We start from the raw sequence: 24,028 nt of genomic DNA on the forward strand, positions 1-24,028 counted from the left end.
AGCCGAGGATAGAGACAAGAAAAGACGACCAGACGTGTGGTTCACCATTGGCGGCCACCATTGACCGGCAGTCACCGAGCGTTGTCGCTGCCATCGTCATCAGGGTAGGTAATGCATCTCAATCCCAACCTGCGGTGAGATCATCTTTCTCGTCAATGTCGAGATGGACGGGAAAGTTTATTTTATGAAAGGTTTACTATAATTGAGATGTTCCTTCTTGTATTTTTTTTTTAAAGAATAACAACATATATTAATTTCTTTTTGATAGATTAAGCTGTTGGAATTGATAAATAATTACTCAATTCAATTCTTGAAATAATATAATTATTTTATGATATCTTCAAGAAAAGAAAACTATATTCCTTTTGAATCATATCTCAATCCTATTTGTTATAATCTTTCATGTTGTTGGGGGTTTATAATAAATCTATTCCTTTTTGTGGCTTCGAAATTATCTATCTGTTTTATCTGTATAAATTTTAATATATTTTTTTATTTTTATTTTGTATGTATATTAAATTTAGATTACGGGTATGAACCAAAATCTCTATATAAACATCATATTGCGACGACTGAGATATAACAGCATAAACATATATATCATCACATACGTACATTGCTGACAGAGGAAGTCACATGACGTTTACCTCTGTCCGCCTTATCCGTTATCTCTTACCCAATAACATCTTGCAACGAGAATAAGAATACGTATAGGAAACTACATAATAGAGCAGGACTGACAAGGCTCCTGCTCGACGATGATCCTGCAGCCGTCAAACTCGCGACAGGGACGGCAGGAGGCGGACGGCGGGGGGCCGTCGCAGGCACAGCAGTTGGGCCACCCCGGGGGCGGGAAAACACACACGTCTAAATTCACCTCCACCTCCACCTTAGGCGGCGGCGGCGGCGGCGGTGGCGGTGGCGGTGGTTTGACGGGTTTCGGCTTGATCTGGACACATATGATCACCTTGCAGGCGAGGCAGCGAAGCTTCTTGATGAAGCAGTCAGGGTTGAAGGGGCCGGATACTGTGATGGTGTTCTTCTTCTCGTCGTAGACGATTGATTCGATGTTGAACCGGTCTCCAACACAACGACCAATTTCCACAGAAATTAGTCAGCAAAAAGAGAGAGAGAGAGGGAGAGAGAGGGAGAAGGTAGCTTACTTTGGAGCTTGCACAGAGTTTTCTTGATCTTCTTGGAGCAGGTGCAGCAGTGCAGGTCCACCGTGATAATTACCGTGACGATCTGTTGTGTCAAGGCGAGCAAGAAAAGCACAAGCAAACAGACATGAATCAGTTTTGGCTTCCATGAACAAAAGTTTCAGCCTTCTTTTTCTTGCACGGTGGAGCTTTTGACTCGGTAGAAAAGTCAATGAATGTCGAAGAACATAATGTTGAATCCCAAGTCCAAGAAAATCTAAACCAAGCAGAGAAATTTCATCTAAAAGAAGAAGGGTCAAATCCACAAGACCGATCTATTTTTGGTCATCCGGATTGCATGATGTGAGTTATCCAATTAATAAAGAACACATCAAAGAAAAACACAGCATGAAGTTGACCAACACATAAACATCGATGGCCGACAATAAATTCATCTTTATCCTCACAATTAGCTCACCTCAGTGAAGACAGATTTTTAAGAGAGAGAGAGAGAGAGAGAGAGATGAACACCTCTGCCATCTCTCGAAAGTTAAGACCCCAGGTTGAGAAGCGGATAACCAAAGGCTCCCTCTATATAGCCAGTCGACGAGTCATCGATACAGTGACTGATCATTAATTGTATACTAAAGCCAGTACCACTCAATCATTATACTGATCATTAATTGTATATATTAGTTTTTTTCTGATAGATTAAGCTGTTGGAATTGGATAAATAATTACTCAATTCAATTCTTAAAATAATTATATTATTTTATGATATTTTCAAGAAAAGAAATTTATATTCTCGATAAGGAAAAGGAGAACGACGGGTCTCCAACCGGTATTATGGCGTTATCACATCTCAAGTCGATGACGAAAGCAATCACGTGACACAACTGCATCCACCATTTTCTACTGTATTTACTTTCTCGGTGGCCTCTTTTTCTCCGCCCACACATTCCAAATTTGTCATGTGAGTTTGTTGGCCATCCATCCTCATTTCCTTCACCATCGATCACTTCTTTATCGTTCTTCTTTTTGTCTCCATTTTCATTTACTTCACCTTTCTTCGTTTCGTCTCCATCTTCTACTTCTTCACCTTTCTTCGTTTCGTCTCCATCTTCTACTTCTTCACCTTCCTTCTCCCCATCTCCACCTTCCCTTTATTTCATCCCCATCTATTTCCCCTTCCTTCTTTTTATCTCCATCATCTTCTATTTCACCTTCCTTTTTTTCCTCCCCCTCTTTGGTTTCGCCTTCCTTCTCTTCCTCGCCATCCTCTTCTGCTTCACCTTCCTTCTTTTCTTCTCCACCCTCTTCTAAAACATGGTCATCTTCGTTCACATCCTTCTTGCCTTTGCTTTTCTCCTGTCCATCGGTCGGTGTCCGTTTCTTTGGTTTGCTTCTTCCCTTGCACTGTCCGCATGTAGCTGTGCCTTCTTCAGTCATTTCAACTGCATTGAAAGCTATATTATATATTAGCTACCAGATAGAGTGGCCGCCGGAAACAATGCAAAGAGGACTTTGCCAGCGACCAATCGGCGCATTTATAGCTAATGGTATGAGAATTTGCACAAATTGTAAAAGGAAACAAAATCAAAACAACGAATGGTATGAGAATTCAACATCAAAGACCAAAAACAACAAGAGCAAAAACAGGAGTAACACGAGTAGTAAAAACCCTACTTCCATCTCTAACAAGAAAGCGTCTGTCAAACGTCGCGCCAATGTGTAGCACCAAATACATACGTAATAGTCGGTGGGATAGATCCTGAAACCAACAAAAAAAGTAAATGCAACCCCGCTAAAGAGCACAGGAGCATGTTCTTGATAACCCCAGAAACACACACCCCATAAAGTAGGCAACTTTACGGCATCGAGCATCTGATACCAGGTTCTACGATCACCAACACTCGGAATTACCTTCTAAATCGATCCAAAACTTTCGAAACAAGTTTCCAGAAACATTAAGAATCACGAAATAGCAAGAAGGCGAACATCCGTGGGCAATTCACGGAACCCTAGCTGGATCGAGCCAATTTTATCTCGTTCGGAAGAGGCATCCCAAGTATGGTATGAAATTTAAGCCACGACGAGATTGGTGTCGAAGAAGAGACGTACCTGATGGAGACCACGGCGCTTCGAGCGATCGAAACGTGCCAAATAGAGAGAAGAGTACGAAAACCCCTTCCCGGAATCGGAAAGGGCACCTTTTCTTCCCTCTTCCCCGCCCGGCTTAATAGGTCGGATCACCTGTTCCATCCAATGCAGAATACAGTGTACTCTCCATGCAAAGGCATGGGTACCACCACTTCGAGACGGAGGCAGCACCCTAGATCAGTGTTTCCTGATTTGGAGTATACAGGCAGTGTCCTTTCCGGACCCCAAACCCGAGTTCAATGTGGTTTCGCGGCCGTGGTCATTGGCCGATTACCTCCGCCTTGAAATGATGCGGATCCTCTCCATAATGCACCTTTAAATTGAAACCGTTCAAGTCCCCTTACCATGTGGCTATCCACTGAGACTGGCCCCAGCTTTCCATATGTATGGTCCCCTGTGTATGCTGGAATCGCATTGGCATTGGAGGGGATCCTTGGGTGTCCTCGGAAGAACCCAATGGTGCCGCCATCCCAGAGTAGTTCCACATGGCATGGCAAGGAGATTCACTTGTCCCAGTGTGTTTTTACCCGTTTCTGGCCCTATGCGGAAGAAACGTGCCTCCTAATTGGCGGCAGGCATGTAGGGGGCATGGGTCCACCTCTCCATAAGAGGGACAAACGTGTCACGTACGCATCACATGATAACGATCGGTGCCTCGTCGGGAAACGGATCGGGTACCATTAGGAAGACTATAGTACGAACCCGACTCTGGTATTCGAATCCGAACCCAGTCTACCCGAACCTGATTCGAGCGGGTTGGATGGACTTGAATACCGAAATGTCCGACTCGTTGTGACCCCAAGTTGGGGATTTGATACGTAAGCCAACCGGGAGGTCGTCGTCAAGGTCGAGTTGGTTTCGCTTTGGCATTCTGGTAAGCACCTTCTGTTCGCTTTCCAATCTTGTAGCTGTCGATCCCACTTCGTTCTTTTCTTCTTCCTGTGTTCTTGTGTTTGGGCCGCTGTTTTATTAATGCCGGCACGGTGTACAGCGAGAGGATTATTGTTGAAACTGTTCGATCCAGAAACGTCAGATGTTAGCACTCGGTGCTTGTTTGTTGAATCACACAAGGTACCGTTCATTAGTCTCCAGCAGTGCAATCAATTCCCAGTTTTTGGATCGTTTGAATCTGCATATTTGTCCAGTAGAATGTTCCAAGCACAACTTATAGTTCTCCTTTATGACTATTCTAATATAATTCTGACTTGTTGTGCAGGTAAATCCTTACAAAACACTTTTGCTCTCTATGATTAAAGCATATATTGGGTTTATTTCCTAACAACTTCAGCTTTTAGAATATGTGATATTTGGATATCAGAGCAAATCATGAGTTAGAATACATGATGGATGGATGTTGGTGATATTTAGACCAACCCGATTCAAGTCGTGTATAAGAAATCTGATGTGATTGTAGAGTAGGTTCGAATATTTGCTTGATAGTTAAGGAAGCTCGGATTCTTACTTCATGATCGACCCGTATGATAAACAAGACTGGATGGATTTTTCGATGAGATCTCTCCGATACCTAAATTAATAACGAACCAGAGATTTTTAGTAAAACAGTGACTGACCTTAATAATTATGACCAGATAATTACTGTATTCTGCATGATAGGACCACAATTTATGTTTGTCCACTCGAGTTTTATTTGATTCATTAACTTTGTCCCCGATCAATGTTTCGTATGGATCTAAACTACATCGTAGAAGTGCATTAATGTGCCAGATTGTCACGAACAAACTTCTAAACAGGATGTTTGATTTAATACTTATGTATGTCCGTGTCTTTTGGTGTGTTCATGCTTTATACAGCATGTAGAGGGACGACCGAAGGCTTAATAGTCTCATTTTAGTTGGGATGGGGGCCGCTTTAGGCTTGTAAATAAAGGATGTGTCATGTGGACACGTGTGAGTGATTCTCGGTCTGTAATGGACCATTTTACCCTTTGTTGTGCAACTGTTCGGAGCTTGTAAAGTCTGTTTGTAATTTGCATTGTCTATAAAGTGTTTTTCGGAGATGTTTGCTTGTGGATCCCGAGTGAGGCATTTTCTCTGTCCTGTTCTCTCTTTTGTGGGACCTAAGGGACCATGGGAGGCTTCGGGGAGGCTGACCTTTGCGGACGGACACGCAAGGGTGCCGCACGACTTAGGCGAAACCAGCTAAGTCCGTGACAGATTGTATCAGAGCGGGACAAGCACTCATAGAAACACTTAGCATGCAAACGTGGGGGACCTAGCGGGGCTGCATTGAGGGCAGTCAGCACACGCGTGACCGTTTGGTAGAAAACGGGCATGGAGATGTAGGGAAAAGGAGTCGATTAGAGGAGCGAGCATCTGAGATTGGCATTCAGAGGAATGGCCAACCCTCCGCACAAGAGGCAACACGAGAACAGACAAGCTTGGAAGAATGTGAAGCGCACAAAGGTTATTTTTGTGGCAATGCGATTCACACAACCTAGCCCCGTGAGGGACTTGATCATACGGAGGTATGATCGGGAGCTACTGGAAGCTCCACTTCGGTGAACAACACGACGGCAAGAAGGGCTATGGATTCAAGGAGTGAAGGCCATGGTACCGCAGAGGCGGGTCTTCCGTACGAGCATCGAATTTTGCATCGGATGAAAGCCTTGATCATCAGCATATGAGGGCTGTGTTCCACTAAGGGAAAAGTCCGGTATGATTGAAAAGAATATTTAAATATTTGTTCCATAGTTGAGGAAGACTTGCATGTTCGTATGAAAAACGAGGTCGGATGAAAAAGAGATTTTTTGTGAAACAGTGATTAACAGTATGACTAAATAATTGTTGCCATTGCCCTTTTAATTCATATGAGATCAGGAAAAACACATACATTTATGATTTTTCGACTTGTATTCTGTCGTGATATGATCACATTTTATGTTTATCCTCTAAAGTTTTATTTGATTCATTACCTTTGTCCACATCCAATGTTTTGGATCTAAACTATATTATCGAAGTGCATTCATGTGCTGGATGGCACATCTAAACTATATCACTGAGGTGCATTATTGTGCCATGTGACACTTCTTAGGGGAATAATTGAAGATGTCTCTTTTATTAAATATGATATCATTTTCATCAATAAAAATAATGTAAGTTTGTCATCTTGATTTGTAGCATCGAAGTAAATGCAACCTTATCATTATGGCAGATCTAAACTAGCTTTCTCCTGGATGCTTGTTTTGTGTTTAGTCTGCCTTTTTGCTAATACAGAATAAAGGAGAGGAATTTAGAGGGAAGCAATGGTCATATTTCTTAGAGACAGTAATAGTGATCCTGCCATTCTCAATCTCCAGGAAGCTTTTAGAGGAACATACTTGGAAGTAAATCTGGGGACGCAGAATGTGCCATGGCCTGACCGACGATATCCGTGCCGAGGCTGGTAGTGTGGGAGGCCACCGAGCCAAGGATGGAGACAAAGAAAAGACGACCAGATTGGCGGCCACCATTGACCGGCAGTCACCGAGCGTTGTCGCTGCCATCGTCATCAGGGTAGGTAATGCATCTCAATCCCAACCTGCGGTGAGATCATCTTTCTCGTCAATGTCGAGATGGACGGGAAAGTTTATTTTTCTTTTTCTTGCACGGTGGAGCTTTTGACTCGGTAGAAAAGTCAATGAATGTCGAAGAACATCATGTTGAATCCAAAGTCCAAGAAAATCTAAACCAAGCAGAGAAATTTTATCTAAAAGAAGAAGGATCAAATCCACAAGACCGATCTGTTTTTGGTCATCCGGATTGCATGATGTGAGTTATCCAATTAATACAGAACACATCAAAGAAAAACACAACATGAAGTTGACCAACACATAAACATCCATGGCCGACAATAAATTCATCTTTATCCTCACAATTAGCTCACCACAGTGAAGACAGATTTTTAAGAGAGAGAGAGAGAGAGAGAGAGAGAGAGAGAGAGAGAGAGAGAGAGAGAGAGAGAGAGAGAGATGAACACCTCTGCCATCTCTCGAAAGTTAAGACCCCAAGCTGGTTGAGAAGCGGATAACCAAAGGCTCCCTCTATATAGGCAGTCGACGAGTCACCAATACAATGACTGATCATTAATTGTGTACTAAGGCCGGTAGCACTCAATCATTATATAGATTTTTATTTTTTATTTTTATTTTTAAAAGGGTTACAACATATATTAATTTTTTTCTGATAGATTAAGCTGTTGGAATTGGATAAATAATTACTCAATTCAATTCTTAAAATAATTATATTATTTTATGATATTTTCAAGAAAAGAAATTTATATTCTCGATAAGGCAAAGGAGACGGACGGGTCTCCAACCGGTAGCATGCATGGGGCATGGGTCCACCTCTCCATAAGAGGGGCAAACGTGTTACGTACGCATCACATGATAACGATCGGTGCCTCGTCGTGAAACGGATCGGGTACTAGTACGAACCCGACTCTGGTACTTGAATTCCGAAATGTCCGACCCGTTGTGACCCCAAGTTGAGGATTTGATATGTAAGCCAACCGGGAGGTCGTCGTCAAGGTCGAGTTGGTTTCGCTTTGGCATTCTGGTAAGCAGCTTCTGTTCGCTTTCCAATTTTGTAGCTGTCGATCCCACTTCGTTCTTTCTTCTTCCTGTGTTCTTGTGTTTGGGCCGCTGTTTTATTAATGCCGGCATGGGGTACAGCGAGAGGACTATTGTTGAAACTGTTCGATCCAGAAACGTAAGATGTTAGCACTCGGTGCTTGTTTGTTGAATCACGCAAGGCACTGTTCATTAGTCTCCAGCAGTGCAATCAAGTCCCAGTTTTTGGATCGTTTGAATCTGCATATTAGTCAAGTAGAATGTTCCAAGCACAACTTCTAGTTCTCCTTTTGTTACTATTCTAATATAATTCTGACTTGATGTTCAGCTAAATCCTTACAAAACACTTTTGCTTTCTATGATTAAAGCATATATTGGGTTTATTTCCTAACAACTTCAGCTTTTAGAATACGTGATATTTGGATATCAGAGCAAATCATGAGTTAGAATACATGATGGATAGATGTTGATGATGCTTAGATCAATCCGATTCGATTCAAGCCCGTCGTGCATAAGAAGTCTGATCTGATTGAAGAGAATGTTCGAATGTTTGCTTGATAATTGAGGAAGCTATCGGACCCTTATTCCATGGTCGACAAATCAAGATGATAAACTAAGAAGTTCCATCTACTATTCACGTAAGAAGTTCCATGGTCGACAAATCAAGATGATTCACTCTCTCTCTCTCTCTCTATATATATATATATATATAATCACCGAACATCGTATAGCGACGACTGAGATATAACAGCATAAACATATATCATGACATATTATATTACGTACATTACTGACAGAGGAAGTCACATGACGTTTACCTCAGTCCACCATCTTATCCGTTAACTATTACTGTTATCCAATAACATCTTGCAACGAGAATAACTATACGTATAGGAAATTACATAATAGAGCAGGACTGATAAGGCTCCTGCCCGACGATGATCTTGCAACCGCCAACCTCGCAGCCGGGACGGCAGGCGGCGGACGGCGGGGGGTCGTCGCAGACCCAGCCGCAGGAGCAGCAGCGGCGGCACCCGCTGCGTGGCTCGAAGCAGGGGCACGGTTGGCGACAGCAGTTGGGCCACCCCTGGGGCGGGAAAACACACACGGGCGGCCTCACCCCGGCCTCCGGGAACGGCCTACATGGTGGCGGTGACGGGACGTCGCAGATCCAGCCGCAGGTGCAGCAGCGGCGGCACCCTTGGCGCGGATCGACGCAGGGGCACGGCTGTTTGCAGCAGACGGGCCACCCCGTGGGCGGGAAACCACACATGGGCGGCCTCACCACGGCCTCCGGCAACGGGACTGGATTGGGCCTCCATGGTGGCAATGACGGAACGTCGCAGATCCAGCCGCAGGTGCAGCAGCGGCGGCACCCTTGGCGCGGATCGAAGCAGGGGCACGGCTGTTTGCAGCAGACGGGCCACACCGAGGGCCGGCAAACACACACGTGTGGCGGGCAAACACACACGGGTGGCGGGCAAACACACACGGGTGGCAGGCAAACACACACGGGCGGCGGCGGTGGCGGTGGCGGTGGCGGCGGCGGCGGTGGCAGCGGCGGTTTTGCCGGCTCTTTGATATGGACGCCTTTGATCACCTTGCATGCGAGGCAGAGAAGCTCCTTGATGAAGCAGTCAGGGTTGAAGGGGCCGGATACTGTGACGGTGTTCTTCTTCTCGTCAAAGACGATTGATTGGATGTTGAACCATTCTCCAACACATCGACCAATTTCCACAAAAATTTGTCAGCACCGAGAGAGAGAGAGAGAGAGAGAGAGAGAGAGAGACGGTAGCTTACTTTGGAGCTCGCACAGAGCTTTCTTGATCTTCCTGGAGCAGGTGCAGCATTGCAGGTCAACCTTGATAATTACCGTGACTATCTGTGCCAAGGCGAGCAAGAGAAGCACATGCAAACAGACATGAATCAGTTTTGGCTTCCATGAACAAAAGTTTCAGCCTTCTTTTTCTTGTGTTGTGGAGCTTTTGACTCAGTAACAGAGTCAAAGAATGTTGAAGAACATCATGTTGAATCCAAAGTCCAAGAAAATCTAAACCGAGCAGAGATTTTTTATCTAAAAGAAGAAGGGTCAAATCCACAAGACCGATCGATATCCTGTTTGTTTTTGGTCATCCGGATTGCATGATGTGAGTTATCCAATTAATAAAGAACAAATAAAAGAAAAACACAGCATCAAGTTGACCAACACATAAACATCCATGGCTGACAATAAATTCATCTTTATCCTCACGATTAGCTCACCACAGTGAACACAGATTTTTAAGAGAGAGAGAGAGAGAGAGAGAGAGAGAGAGAGAGAGAGAGAGATGAACACCTCGGCCATCTCTCGAAAGTTTTGAGACCCAAGCTGGTGTAGAAGCGGATAACCAAAGCCTCCCTTTATAGAGGCAGTCGACGGGCCACCAACACAATGACTGATCAAGAATAAAGCTTTTCTCGTATCTACCCTCGCACGATTCATGGCCATGTTTAAAGCACCCTTACCTTCGCGAGTACTGCTTCCGGAGGTTGTTCGAACGTCACGAGTCACACGAAGAAGCCATGTGTGGTGCGGCTGAGCGTTCTCAGTGTGCGTTGTATATGGCACTGTTTATCGAGTCTGGAAAATGAGCCAGTAAAGATTCAGAGCCAATGTAGTTTGAGAGAGATTATTTTCGTGACTCAAACAAATACTCTGGTTTTTCGGGTTGCAGAAGAACAAGTTTACCGTCCCAAGACTGAAAACTCGACATACAGAAGAACAAGTACTCAAAACCAATCTTTCGTTCTGTCTTCTTCCTGTGTTCCTTGTGTTTGGGGCGCTGTTTTATTACTGCCGGCACGGGGTACAGGGACAGGATTCTTGTTGAGATAACTCACTACTGTCTCCATTTTGTTCATGGCCTCGCGGCCATTATCACTCGCTACTTGTTTGTTGAATCACAGAAGGCACCGTTCCTTCGTCTCCGGCAGTGCAATCGATACTCATAGCCGAGGATGGAACCAAGAAAAGGTAACGTTCCTTCGTTCTCCATTAGCCGCCACCATCGACCGCTACTCACCACACGTCGCCGCCGCCATCGTCATCACGGTAGGTAATGCAGCTCAATCCCAACCTGCTGCGAGATGATCCTTCTTGTCCATGTCGAGATGGATGGCAAAGTTTATTTTATGAAAGTTTTACGATAAGATGGTATTTAGGAGAGATATTACAAGTGAGATGATCCTTCTTGTCTGTGTTGACACGTACATTAGGAACGGCTAACATCGTTCTTGACAATGAAAAGGAGACGGACGGGTCTCCAACCGGTATGTCGTCGTAATCCAAAGCTTTTAGAGGAACATACTTGGAAGCAAATCTGGGGATGCAGAATGTGCCATGGCCTGAACGACCACATTCGTACCAAGGCTGCTAGTGTGGGAGGCCACCGAGCCGAGGATGGAGACAAGAAAAGCCGACCAGACGTGTGGTTCACCATTGGCCGCCACCATTGACCGGCAGTCACCGCGCGTTGTCGTTGCCATCGTCATCACGGTAGGTAATGCAGCTCAGTCCCAACCTGCAGTGAGATCATCTCTCTTGTCAATGTCGAGATGGACGGGAAAGTTTCTTTTATGAAAGGTTTACTATAATTGAGATGTTCCTTCTTGTCCTTTTTTTTATTTTTAAAAGGGTAACAACATATATTAATTTCTTTTTGATAGATTAAGCTGTTGGAATTGATAAATAATTACTCAATTCAACTCATAAATAATATAATTATTTAATGATATCTTCAAGAAAAGAAAACTATATTCTTGACAAGGAAAAGGAGAGACGGACGGGTCTCCAACCAGTGTGTTGAACCATATCTCAAACAAAAGCAATCCTATTTGTTATAATCTTTCAAATTGTTGGGGGTTTATAATAAATCTATTCGTTTTTGTGGCTTCGAAATTATCTATTTTATCTCTATAAATTTATATATATATTTTTTATTATTATTTTGTATGTATATTAAATTTAGATTACGAGTATAAACCAAAATCTCTATATAAACATCGTATTGCGACGACTGAGAGATAACAGCATAGACATATATATCATCAAATATTATATTACGTACGTTGCTGACAGAGGAAGTCACATGACGTTTACCTCAGTCCGCCTTCTTATCCGTTATCTATTACTGTTACCCAATAACATCTTGCAACGAGAATAACTATACGTATAGGAAATTACATAATAGAGCAGGACTGACAAGGCTCCTGCTCGACGATGATATTGTAGCCGTCGCGACAGGGACGGCAGAAGGCGGGCGGCGGGAGGCCGTCGCAGACGCCGTCGTAGACCCAGCAGTTGGGCCACCCCGGGTAAACACACACGCCTAAATTCACATCCACCTTAGGCGGCGGTGGCGGTGGCGGTGGCGGTGGCGGAGTTACGGGTTTCTGCTTCTGCTTGATCTGGACACATATGATCACCTTGCAGGCGAGGCAGCGAATCTTCTTGATGAAGCAGTCAGGGTTGAAGGGGCCGGATACTGTGATGGTGTTCTTCTTCTGGTCGTAGACGATTGATTCGATGTTGAACCGGTCTCGAACACAACGACCAATTTCCACACAAATTAGTCAGCAAAAAGAGAGAGAGAGAGAGAGAGAGAGAGAGAGAGGGAGACGGTAGCTTACTTTGGAGCTTGCACAGAGCTTTCTTGATCTTCTTGGAGCAGGTGCAGCAGTGCAGGTCCACCGTGATAAGTACCGTGGCGATCTGTTGTGTCAAGGCGAGCAAGAAAAGCACAAGCAAACAGACATGAATCAGTTTTGGCTTCCATGAACAAAAGTTTCAGCCTTCTTTTTCTTGCACGGTGGAGCTTTTGACTCGGTAGAAAAGTCAATGAATGTTGAAGAACATCATGTTGAATCCAAAGTCCAAGAAAATCTAAACCAAGCAGAGAAATTTTATCTAAAATAAGAAGGGTCAAATCCACAAGACCGATCTGTTTTTGGTCATCAGGATTGCATGATGTGAGTTATCCAATTAATAAAGAACACGTCAAAGAAAAACACAGCATGAAGTTGACCAACACATAAAGATCCATGGCTGACAATAAATTCATCTTTATCCAGACAATTAGCTCACCACAGTGAAGACAGATTTTTAATAGAGAGAGAGAGAGAGATGAACACCTCTGCCATCTCTCGAAAGTTAAGACCCCAAGCTGGTTGAGAAGCGGATAACCAAAGGCTCCCTCTATATAGGCAGTCGACGAGTCACCAATACAGTGACTGACCATTAATTGTATACTAAAGCCGGTACCACTCAATCATTATATAGATTTTAATTTTTTTTATTTTTAAAAGGGTTACAACATATATTAATTTTTTTTCTGATAGATTAAGCTGTTGGAATTGGATAAATAATTACTCAATTCAATTCTTAAAATAATTATATTATTTTATGATATTTTCAAGAAAAGAAATTTATATTCTCGATAAGGAAAAGGAGAACGACGGGTCTCCAACCGGTATTATGGCGTTATCACATCTAAAGTCGATGACGAAAGCAATCACGTGACACAACTGCATCCACCATTTTCTACTGTATTTACTTTCTCGGTGGCCTCTTTTTCTCCGCCCACACATTCCAAATTTGTCATGTGAGTTTGTTGGCCATCCATCCTCGTTTCCTTCACCATCGATCACTTCTTTATCGTTCTTCTTTTTGTCTCCATTTTCTTTTACTTCACCTTTCTTCGTTTCGTCTCCATCTTCTACTTCTTCACCTTCCTTCTCCCCATCTCCACCTTCCCTTTATTTCATCCCCATCTGCTTCCCCTTCCTTCTTTTTATCTCCATCAACTTCTATTTCACCTTCCTTTTTTTCCTCCCCCTCCTCTTTGATTTCGTCTTCCTTCTCTTCCTCGCCATCCTCTTCTGCTTCACCTTCCTTCTTTTCTTCACCACCCTCTTCTAAAACATGGTCATCTTCGTTCACATGCTTCTTGCCTTTGCTTTTCTCCTGTCCATCGGTCGGTGTCCGTTTCTTTGGTTTGCTTCTTCCCTTGCACTGTCCGCATGTAGCTGTGCCTTCTTCAGTCATTTCAACTGCTTGAAAGCTATATTATATATTAGCTACCAGATAGAGTGGCCGCCGGAAACAATGCAAAGAGGACTTTTCCAGCGACCAATCGGCGCATTTATAGCTACAAATCACTGAAGCTACTAACTATAGATAAATGCAAATTACCACAAAAACAAAAAAAACAATGGCAAAATATATTAATTTGCACAAATTGTAAAAGGAAACAAAATCAAAACAACGAATGGTATGAGAATTCAACATCAAAGGCCAAAATCAACAGGAGCAAAAACAGGAGTAACACGAGCCGTAAAAACCCTACTTCCATCTCTAGCAAGAAAGCGTCTGTCAAACGTCGCGCCAATGTGTAGCACCAAATACATACCTATTAGTCGGTGGGATAGATCCTGAAACCAACAAAAAAAGTAAATGCAACCCCGCTAAAGAGCACAGGAGCATGTTCTTCATAACCCCAGAAACACACACCCCATAAAGCAGGCAACTTTACGGCATCGAGCATCTGATACCAGGTTCTACGATCACCAACACTCGGAATTACCTTCTAAATCGATCCAAAACTTTCGAAACAAGTTTCCAGAAACATTAAGAATCACGAAATAGCAAGAAGGCGAACATCCGTGGGCAATTCACGGAACCCTAGCTGGATCGAGCCAATTTTATCTCGTTCGGAAGAGGCATCCCAAGTATGGTATGAAATTTAAGCCACGACGAGATTGGTGTCGAAGAAGAGACGTACCTGATGGAGACCACGGCGCTTCGAGCGATCGAAACGTGCCAAATAGAGAGAAGAGGACGAAAACCCCTTCCCGGAATCGGAAAGGGCACCTTTTCTTCCCTCTTCCCCGCCCGGCTTAATAGGTCGGATCACCTGTTCCATCCAATGCAGAATACAGTGTACTCTCCATGCAAAGGCATGGGTACCACCACTTCGAGACGGAGGCAGCACCCTAGATCAGTGTTTCCTGATTTGGAGTATACAGGCAGTGTCCTTTCCGGACCCCAAACCCGAGTTCAATGTGGTTTCGCGGCCGTGGTCATTGGCCGATTACCTCCGCCTTGAAATGATGCGGATCCTCTCCATGATGCACCTTTAAATTGAAACCGTTCAAGTCCCCTTACCATGTGGCTATCCACTGAGACTGGCCCCAGCTTTCCATATGTATGGTCCCCTGTGTATGCTGGAATCGCATTGGCATTGGAGGGGATCCTTGGGTGTCCTCGGAAGAACCCAATGGTGCCGCCATCCCAGAGTAGTTCCACATGGCATGGCAAGGAGATTCACTTGTCCCAGTGTGTTTTTACCCGTTTCTGGCCCTATGCGGAAGAAACGTGCCTCCTAATTGGCGGCAGGCATGTAGGGGGCATGGGTCCACCTCTCCATAAGAGGGACAAACGTGTCACGTACGCATCACATGATAACGATCGGTGCCTCGTCGGGAAACGGATCGGGTACCATTAGGAAGACTATAGTACGAACCCGACTCTGGTATTCGAATCCGAACCCAGTCTACCCGAACCTGATTCGAGCGGGTTGGATGGACTTGAATACCGAAATGTCCGACTCGTTGTGACCCCAAGTTGGGGATTTGATACGTAAGCCAACCGGGAGGTCGTCGTCAAGGTCGAGTTGGTTTCGCTTTGGCATTCTGGTAAGCACCTTCTGTTCGCTTTCCAATCTTGTAGCTGTCGATCCCACTTCGTTCTTTTCTTCTTCCTGTGTTCTTGTGTTTGGGCCGCTGTTTTATTAATGCCGGCACGGTGTACAGCGAGAGGATTATCGTTGAAACTGTTCGATCCAGAAACGTCAGATGTTAGCACTCGGTGCTTGTTTGTTGAATCGCACAATGCACTGTTCATTAGTCTCCAGCAGTGCAATCAAGTCCCAGTTTTTGGATCGTTTGAATCTGCATATTTGTCCAGTAGAATGTTCCAAGCACAACTTATAGTTCTCCTTTATGACTATTCTAATATAATTCTGACTTGTTGTGCAGGTAAATCCTTACAAAACACTTTTGCTCTCTATGATTAAAGCATATATTGGGTTTATTTCCTAACAACTTCAGCTTTTAGAATATGTGATATTTGGATATCAGAGCAAATCATGAGTTAGAATACATGATGGATGGATGTTCGTGATATTTAGACCAACCCGATTCAAATCGTGTATAAGAAATCTGATGTGATTGTAGAGTGGTTCGAATATTTGCTTGATAGTTAAGGAAGCTCGGACTCTTACTTCATGTTCGGCCCGTGTTATGGGAAAAAATGGCAATCTGCCGACCATGACGTCAGCCACCCCAGGTGGACGCACTGCCCAAGGAAGCAAGCTTTAATGACGACTTGATAGGAGCACGTCGACCGAGGTTCACCCATACCCTGCGACAGCTCGGCTCTCCACGCAACACCCACGACGACGTCAGACGCCATCAGAGGTACGGCCCTGCCTCGGCAAGCGGGCACGTCAGGTAACATCAAACTCATCTATAAATACCCTAGCATTCTTAACGCCACGTGAGGCCACTTCTTCACTCGGAGCAACACAAGCATCACACACACTCGGAGGCTTCTCTTCCTCCAAAACCCTCTCCGCTTTCACTTACTTGATCGTCGGAGGGGTCGGACCGAGCTCCCGGCCCGACCTGTGTGCAGGTGCCGAGACGGTGTCGCCTCTTCCCAGCGTTGCGGCGGAGCTTCCTCCCGACTCGAACTGCCGACCCGAACTGACCTGCCGACCCGAACTGTCGACTCAAACCACGGTGCCTGGCCGCCGGGAGACCCCGAGGAGCTGCGCCAGAGACCCCCACATTCCGGACCCCAGAACCGAGCCGCGTCGGCCCCGAGGCCACGGCTTAAACAGATGCCCCCCGCATCATTTTGGCGCTTAAACAGATGCTCCTTGGCCCCATGTTCCCGAGACACGCGTGCGCGGTCGACCCCCCTGCGCCGAGCTCCCCGACTGTCCTAAGTAGCTCCTCGGCCACATCTTGCCCAAGACCTCCTCGGCCTCCAGCTCCCAAAACCACGCCTGCGCGGCTCGCCCGCCTGCGTCGTGCTCCTCGGCTCCTCGGCTTTACGCCACCCAAGACATACTTGGCCGCTCCTCGGCTCTTCGGCTTTACGCCCCCCAAGACACGCGACCGCTCCTCGGCTCTTCGGCTTTACGCCACCCAAGACACACCTAGTCGCTCCTCGGCACTTCGGCTTTACGCCACCCAAGACACACCCGCGCGGCCAGCCCACCTGCGTCGTGCCCCTCGGCTCTTCGGCTTTACGCCACCCAAGACACACCCGGCCACTCCTCGGCTCTTCGGCTTTACGCCACCCAAGACACACCTGGCCGCTCCTCGGCTCTTCGGCTTTACGCCACCCAAGACACACCTGGCCGCTCCTCGGCTCTTCGGCTTTACGCCACCCAAGACACACCCGCGCGGCCAGCCCACCTACGTCGTGCCCCTCGGCTCTTCGGCTTTACGCCACCCAAGACACACCCGGCCGCTCCTCGGCTCTTCGGCTTTACGCCACCCGAGACCACACCTGCGCGGTTTACCCGCCTGCGTCGTGCCCCTCGGCTCTTCGGCTTTACGCCACCCAAGACACACCCGGCCGCTCCTCGGCTCTTTGGCTTTACGCCACCCGAGACCACACCTGCACGGTTTACCCGCCTGCGTCGTGCCCCTCGGCTCTTCGGCTTTACGCCACCCAAGACACACCTGGCCGCTCCTCGGCTCTTCGACTTTACGCCACCCGAGACCACACCTGCGCGGTTTACCCGCCTGCGTCGTGCTCCTTGGACTCTAGATCCCGAGACCACACCTGCGCAGTTCACCCGCCAGCGTCGTGCTCCTCGGCCTCCAGATCCCGGGACACACCTGCGCGGTTTACTCGCCTGCGTCGTGCTCCTCGGCCTCCAGATCCCTAGACCACACCTGCGCGGTTCACCCGCCAGCGTCGTGCTCCTTGGCCCCTGCTCTCGAGACACACCTGCGCGGCCAGCCCGCCTGTGTCGTGTTCCTCGGCCCCTCGGCTCCATTCTCCCCGAAACCTCGTCCGCGCGGCCAGCCCGCCTGAAGACAGAAGCCATGCATCAGATTCCTCTTACAACAACCGATGCATAGCTCCTTTCGGGGGGGGGGGGGGGGGGGGGGAATATGTTATGGGCAAAAATGGCAACCTGCTGACCATGACGTCAGCCACCCCAGGTGGACGCACTGCCCAAGGAAGCAAGCTTTAATGACGACCTGATGGGAGCACGTCGACCGAGGCTCGCCCATACCCTGCGGCAGCTCGGCTCTCCACGCAACACCCACGACGACGTCAGATGCCATCAGAGGTACGGCCCTGCCTCGGCAAGCGGGCACGTCAGGTAACATCAAACTCATCTATAAATACCCCAGCGTTCTTAACGCCACGTGAGGCCACTTCTTCACTGGGAGCAACACAAGCACCACACACACTCGGAGGCTTCTCTTCCTCCAAAACCCTCTCCGCTTTCACTTCCTTGATCGTCGGAGGGGTCGGACCGAGCTCCCGGCCCGACCTGTGTGCAGGTGCCGAGACGGTGTCGCCTCTTCCTAGCGCTGCGGCGGAGCTTCCACCCGACCCGAACTGCCGACCCGAACCGACTTGCCGACCCGAACTGCCGACTCGAACCACGGTGCCAGGCCGTCGGGAGACCCCGAGGAGCTGCGCTAGAGACCCCCACATTCCGGACCCCAGAACCGAGCCGCGTCGGCCCCGAGGCCACAGCTTAAACAGATGCCCCCCGCATCAACCCGTATGATAAACAAGACTGGATGGATTTTTCGATGAGATCTCTCCGATACCTAAGTTAATAACGAACCAGAGATTTTTAGTAAAATAGTGACTGACCTTAATAACTATGACCAGATAATTGTTGTATTCTGCATGATAGGACCACAATTTATGTTTGTCCACTCGAGTTTTATTTGATTCTCGATCTGTAATGGACCATTTTACCCTTTGTTGTGCAACTATTCAGAGCTTGTAAAGTCTGTTTGTAATTTGCATTGTCTATAAAGTGTTTTTCGGAGATGTTTGCTTGTGGATCCCGAGTGAGGCCTTTTCTCTGTCCTGTTCTCTCTTTTGTGGGACCTAAGGGACCATGGGAGGCTTCGGGGAGGTTGACCTTTGCGGACGGACACGCAAGGGTGCCGCACGACTTAGGCGAAACCAGCTAAGTCCGTGACAAATGGTATCAGAGCGGGACAAGCACTCATAGAAACACTTAGCATGCAAACGTGGGGGACCTAGCGGGGCTGCATTGAGGGCAGTTAGCACACGCGTGACCGTTTGGTAGAAAACGGGCATGGAGATGTAGGGAAAAGGAGTCGATTAGAGGAGCGAGCATCTGAGATTGGCATTCAGAGGAATGGCCAACCCTCCGCGCAAGAGGCACCACGAGAATGGACAAGCTTGGAAGATTGTGAAGCGCACAAAGGTTATTTTTGTGGCAATGCGATTCACACAACCTAGCCCCGTGAGGGACTTGATCATACGGAGGTATGATCGGGAGCTACTGGAAGCTCCACTTCGGTGAACAACACGACGGCAAGAAGGGCTATGGATTCAAGGAGTGAAGGCCATGGTATCGCAGAGGCGGGTCTTCCGTACGAGCATCGAATTTTGCATCGGATGAAAGCCTTGGTCATCAGCATATGAGGGCTGTGTTCCACCAAGGGAAAAGTCCGGTATGATTGAAAAGAATATTTAAATATTTGTTCCATAGTTGAGGAAGACTTACATGTTCGTATGAAAAACGAGGTCGGATGAAAAAGAGATTTTTTGTGAAACAGTGATTAACAGTATGACTAAATAATTGTTGCCATTGCCCTTTTAATTCATATGAGATCAGGAAAAACACATACATTTATGATTTTTCGACTTGTATTCTGTCGTGATATGATCACATTTTATGTTTATCCTCTAAAGTTTTATTTGATTCATTACCTTTGTCCACATCCAATGTTTTGGATCTAAACTATATTATCGAAGTGCATTCATGTGCTGGATGGCACATCTAAACTATATCACTGAGGTGCATTATTGTGCCATGTGACACTTCTTAGGGGAATAATTGAAGATGTCTCTTTTATTAAATATGATATCATTTTCATCAATAAAAATAATGTAAGTTTGTCATCTTGATTTGTAGCATCGAAGTAAATGCAACCTTATCATTATGGCAGATCTAAACTAGCTTTCTCCTGGATGCTTGTTTTGTGTTTAGTCTGCCTTTTTGCTAATACAGAATAAAGGAGAGGAATTTAGAGGGAAGCAATGGTCATATTTCTTAGAGACAGTAATAGTGATCCTGCCATTCTCAATCTCCAGGAAGCTTTTAGAGGAACATACTTGGAAGTAAATCTGGGGACGCAGAATGTGCCATGGCCTGACCGACGATATCCGTGCCGAGGCTGGTAGTGTGGGAGGCCACCGAGCCAAGGATGGAGACAAAGAAAAGACGACCAGATTGGCGGCCACCATTGACCGGCAGTCACCGAGCGTTGTCGCTGCCATCGTCATCAGGGTAGGTAATGCATCTCAATCCCAACCTGCGGTGAGATCATCTTTCTCGTCAATGTCGAGATGGACGGGAAAGTTTATTTTTCTTTTTCTTGCACGGTGGAGCTTTTGACTCGGTAGAAAAGTCAATGAATGTCGAAGAACATCATGTTGAATCCAAAGTCCAAGAAAATCTAAACCAAGCAGAGAAATTTTATCTAAAAGAAGAAGGATCAAATCCACAAGACCGATCTGTTTTTGGTCATCCGGATTGCATGATGTGAGTTATCCAATTAATACAGAACACATCAAAGAAAAACACAACATGAAGTTGACCAACACATAAACATCCATGGCCGACAATAAATTCATCTTTATCCTCACAATTAGCTCACCACAGTGAAGACAGATTTTTAAGAGAGAGAGAGAGAGAGAGAGAGAGAGAGAGAGAGAGATGAACACCTCTGCCATCTCTCGAAAGTTAAGACCCCAAGCTGGTTGAGAAGCGGATAACCAAAGGCTCCCTCTATATAGGCAGTCGACGAGTCACCAATACAATGACTGATCATTAATTGTGTACTAAGGCCGGTAGCACTCAATCATTATATAGATTTTTATTTTTTATTTTTATTTTTAAAAGGGTTACAACATATATTAATTTTTTTCTGATAGATTAAGCTGTTGGAATTGGATAAATAATTACTCAATTCAATTCTTAAAATAATTATATTATTTTATGATATTTTCAAGAAAAGAAATTTATATTCTCGATAAGGCAAAGGAGACGGACGGGTCTCCAACCGGTAGCATGCATGGGGCATGGGTCCACCTCTCCATAAGAGGGGCAAACGTGTTACGTACGCATCACATGATAACGATCGGTGCCTCGTCGTGAAACGGATCGGGTACTAGTACGAACCCGACTCTGGTACTTGAATTCCGAAATGTCCGACCCGTTGTGACCCCAAGTTGAGGATTTGATATGTAAGCCAACCGGGAGGTCGTCGTCAAGGTCGAGTTGGTTTCGCTTTGGCATTCTGGTAAGCAGCTTCTGTTCGCTTTCCAATTTTGTAGCTGTCGATCCCACTTCGTTCTTTCTTCTTCCTGTGTTCTTGTGTTTGGGCCGCTGTTTTATTAATGCCGGCATGGGGTACAGCGAGAGGACTATTGTTGAAACTGTTCGATCCAGAAACGTAAGATGTTAGCACTCGGTGCTTGTTTGTTGAATCACGCAAGGCACTGTTCATTAGTCTCCAGCAGTGCAATCAAGTCCCAGTTTTTGGATCGTTTGAATCTGCATATTAGTCAAGTAGAATGTTCCAAGCACAACTTCTAGTTCTCCTTTTTTTACTATTCTAATATAATTCTGACTTGATGTTCAGCTAAATCCTTACAAAACACTTTTGCTTTCTATGATTAAAGCATATATTGGGTTTATTTCCTAACAACTTCAGCTTTTAGAATACGTGATATTTGGATATCAGAGCAAATCATGAGTTAGAATACATGATGGATAGATGTTGATGATGCTTAGATCAATCCGATTCGATTCAAGCCCGTCGTGCATAAGAAGTCTGATCTGATTGAAGAGAAGGTTCGAATGTTTGCTTGATAATTGAGGAAGCTATCGGACCCTTATTCCATGGTCGACAAATCAAGATGATAAACTAAGAAGTTCCATCTACTATTCACGTAAGAAGTTCCATGGTCGACAAATCAAGATGATTCACTCTCTCTCTCTCTCTCTCTATATATATATATATATATATATATATATAATCACCGAACATCGTATAGCGACGACTGAGATATAACAGCATAAACATATATCATGACATATTATATTACGTACATTACTGACAGAGGAAGTCACATGACGTTTACCTCAGTCCACCTTCTTATCCGTTAACTATTACTGTTATCCAATAACATCTTGCAACGAGAATAACTATACGTATAGGAAATTACATAATAGAGCAGGACTGACAAGGCTCCTGCTCGACGATGATATTGTAGCCGTCGCGACAGGGACGGCAGAAGGCGGACGGCGGGAGGCCGTCGCAGACGCCGTCGTAGACCCAGCAGTTGGGCCACCCCGGGTAAACACACACGCCTAAATTCACATCCACCTTAGGCGGCGGTGGCGGTGGCGGTGGCGGTGGCGGTGGCGGTGGCGGAGTTACGGGTTTCTGCTTCTGCTTGATCTGGACACATATGATCACCTTGCAGGCGAGGCAGCGAATCTTCTTGATGAAGCAGTCAGGGTTGAAGGGGCCGGATACTGTGACGGTGTTGTTCTTCTCGTCGTAGACGATTGATTGGATGTTGAACCGGTCTCCAACACACCGACCAATTTCCACACAAATTTGTCAGCACCATGAGAGAGAGAGAGAGAGAGAGAGAGAGAGAGAGAGAGAGAGAGAGAGGGAGAAGGTAGCTTACCTTGGAGCTTGCACAGTGCTTTCTTGATCTTCTTGGAGCAGGTGCAGCAGTGCAGGTCCACCGTGATAAGTACCGTGGCGATCTGTTGTGTCAAGGCGAGCAAGAAAAGCACAAGCAAACAGACATGAATCAGTTTTGGCTTCCATGAACAAAAGTTTCAGCCTTCTTTTTCTTGCACGGTGGAGCTTTTGACTCGGTAGAAAAGTCAATGAATGTTGAAGAACATCATGTTGAATCCAAAGTCCAAGAAAATCTAAACCAAGCAGAGAAATTTTATATCTAAATGAAGAAGGGTCAAATCCACTAGACCGATTGATATCCTGTTTGTTTTTGGTCATCCGGATTGCATGATGTGAGTTATCCAATTAATAAAGAACACATCAAAGTAAAAAAAAAAAAGGAGCTGAATAACTCATGAAACAGAGCATGAAGTTGACCAATTCATAAAGATCCATGGCTGACAATAAATCCATCTATGTCCAGACAATTAGTTCACCAAACACACACAGAGAGAGAGAGAGAGAGAGAGAGAGAGAGAGAGAGAGATGAACACCTCTGCCATCTCTCGAAAGTTTTGAGATCCCAAGCTGGGGGAGAAGCGGATACCAAGCGGCTCCCTCTATAGATGCAGTCGACGGGCCACCAACACAATGACTATGATCAAGAACAAAGCTTTTCTTATATCTACCCTCGCACGATTCATAGCCATGTTTAAAGCACCCTTAACTTCGCGAGTGCTGCTTCCGGAGGTTGGAACGTCACAAGTCACACGAAGAAGGCATGTGTGTTCTCAATGTGCATTATCTACGGCATTGTTTGTCGAGTCCGGAAATGACCCAATCCATCGTCCTTTGAGAGATAGATATTATTTTGGTGACTCAAATTCTCCGCTTTTTCGGGTTGCAGAAGAACGAGTTTAACTCGACATACAGAAGAAATCGTACCCAAGTCTGGACAAGAAGCGCTTTTCTTGCTTGCACTTCCACTGCTCGTATCTGATGATTGGTGGCCTCAACCAAACTTCCCAATTAAAGATGGTACCACAAAGCAATCTTCACATGCAAGAAAAGATACTTTAGTACATGGAGATAATTAAGAGGGTAAAATGAACTGTCA

At 45.7% G+C, this 24,028-nt stretch overlaps 3 protein-coding genes across 7 annotated transcripts; all 3 read right to left on the reverse strand.

Annotated features, from left to right (window-relative positions):
* Positions 1-573: 573 nt before the first annotated feature.
* Positions 574-23,766, reverse strand: LOC135586298 (protein PYRICULARIA ORYZAE RESISTANCE 21-like). 4 transcript variants are annotated; one of them, XR_010509517.1, is made up of 3 exons: positions 1,618-1,714; positions 1,164-1,245; positions 574-1,080 (listed from the first exon to the last, which is right to left on the reverse strand). XR_010509517.1 is itself a non-coding variant. In XM_065177424.1 (3 exons), exons 1-3 carry the CDS (start codon positions 23,472-23,474, stop codon positions 719-721), a joined length of 453 nt encoding a protein of 150 aa, XP_065033496.1. In that variant the 5' UTR covers positions 23,475-23,726; the 3' UTR covers positions 574-718. The 4 variants fall into 4 exon arrangements, 3 of the variants coding, with proteins under 3 accessions (XP_065033496.1, XP_065033495.1, XP_065033494.1); XM_065177424.1 differs by lacking the exon at positions 1,618-1,714 and adding an exon at positions 23,466-23,726; XM_065177423.1 differs by having other exon boundaries at positions 1,671-1,721.
* Positions 8,605-10,277, reverse strand: LOC135665776 (protein PYRICULARIA ORYZAE RESISTANCE 21-like). The gene is made up of 3 exons (XM_065177421.1): positions 10,202-10,277; positions 9,667-9,748; positions 8,605-9,579 (listed from the first exon to the last, which is right to left on the reverse strand). Exons 1-3 carry the CDS (start codon positions 10,208-10,210, stop codon positions 8,765-8,767), a joined length of 906 nt encoding a protein of 301 aa, XP_065033493.1. The 5' UTR covers positions 10,211-10,277; the 3' UTR covers positions 8,605-8,764.
* Positions 11,884-14,835, reverse strand: LOC135672604 (protein PYRICULARIA ORYZAE RESISTANCE 21-like). Of its 2 annotated transcripts, none has more exons than XM_065181098.1 (3): positions 14,685-14,835; positions 12,535-12,616; positions 11,884-12,443 (listed from the first exon to the last, which is right to left on the reverse strand). In XM_065181098.1, exons 1-3 carry the CDS (start codon positions 14,823-14,825, stop codon positions 12,085-12,087), a joined length of 582 nt encoding a protein of 193 aa, XP_065037170.1. In that variant the 5' UTR covers positions 14,826-14,835; the 3' UTR covers positions 11,884-12,084. The 2 variants fall into 2 exon arrangements, with proteins under 2 accessions (XP_065037170.1, XP_065037171.1); XM_065181099.1 differs by lacking the exon at positions 14,685-14,835 and adding an exon at positions 13,036-13,142.
* Positions 23,767-24,028: the final 262 nt, after the last annotated feature.

The sequence above is a fragment of the Musa acuminata genome, chromosome BXJ1-4 (genome assembly GCF_036884655.1).
Source record: "Musa acuminata AAA Group cultivar baxijiao chromosome BXJ1-4, Cavendish_Baxijiao_AAA, whole genome shotgun sequence".
In the NCBI taxonomy this organism is placed as follows: domain Eukaryota; kingdom Viridiplantae; phylum Streptophyta; class Magnoliopsida; order Zingiberales; family Musaceae; genus Musa; species Musa acuminata.

Bases quoted from the DNA above. Each gene is read 5' to 3' on its own strand.
- LOC135665776 (XM_065177421.1), bottom strand. The intron at 9,580-9,666 runs GTAAGCTACCGT...GATGTGTTGGAG, and splicing joins AGCTCTGTGCGAGCTCCAAA to AATGGTTCAACATCCAATCA.
- LOC135672604 (XM_065181098.1), bottom strand. From the start codon at position 14,825: ATGGAACAGGTGATCCGACCTATTAAGCCGGGCGGGGAAGAGGGAAGA. The intron at 12,617-14,684 runs GTACGTCTCTTC...TTGACACAACAG, and splicing joins AGCGCCGTGGTCTCCATCAG to ATCGCCACGGTACTTATCAC. The intron at 12,444-12,534 runs GTAAGCTACCGT...GTTGTGTTCGAG, and splicing joins AGCTCTGTGCAAGCTCCAAA to ACCGGTTCAACATCGAATCA.
- LOC135586298 (XM_065177422.1), bottom strand. The intron at 22,806-22,912 runs GTAAGCTACCTT...GGTGTGTTGGAG, and splicing joins AGCACTGTGCAAGCTCCAAG to ACCGGTTCAACATCCAATCA.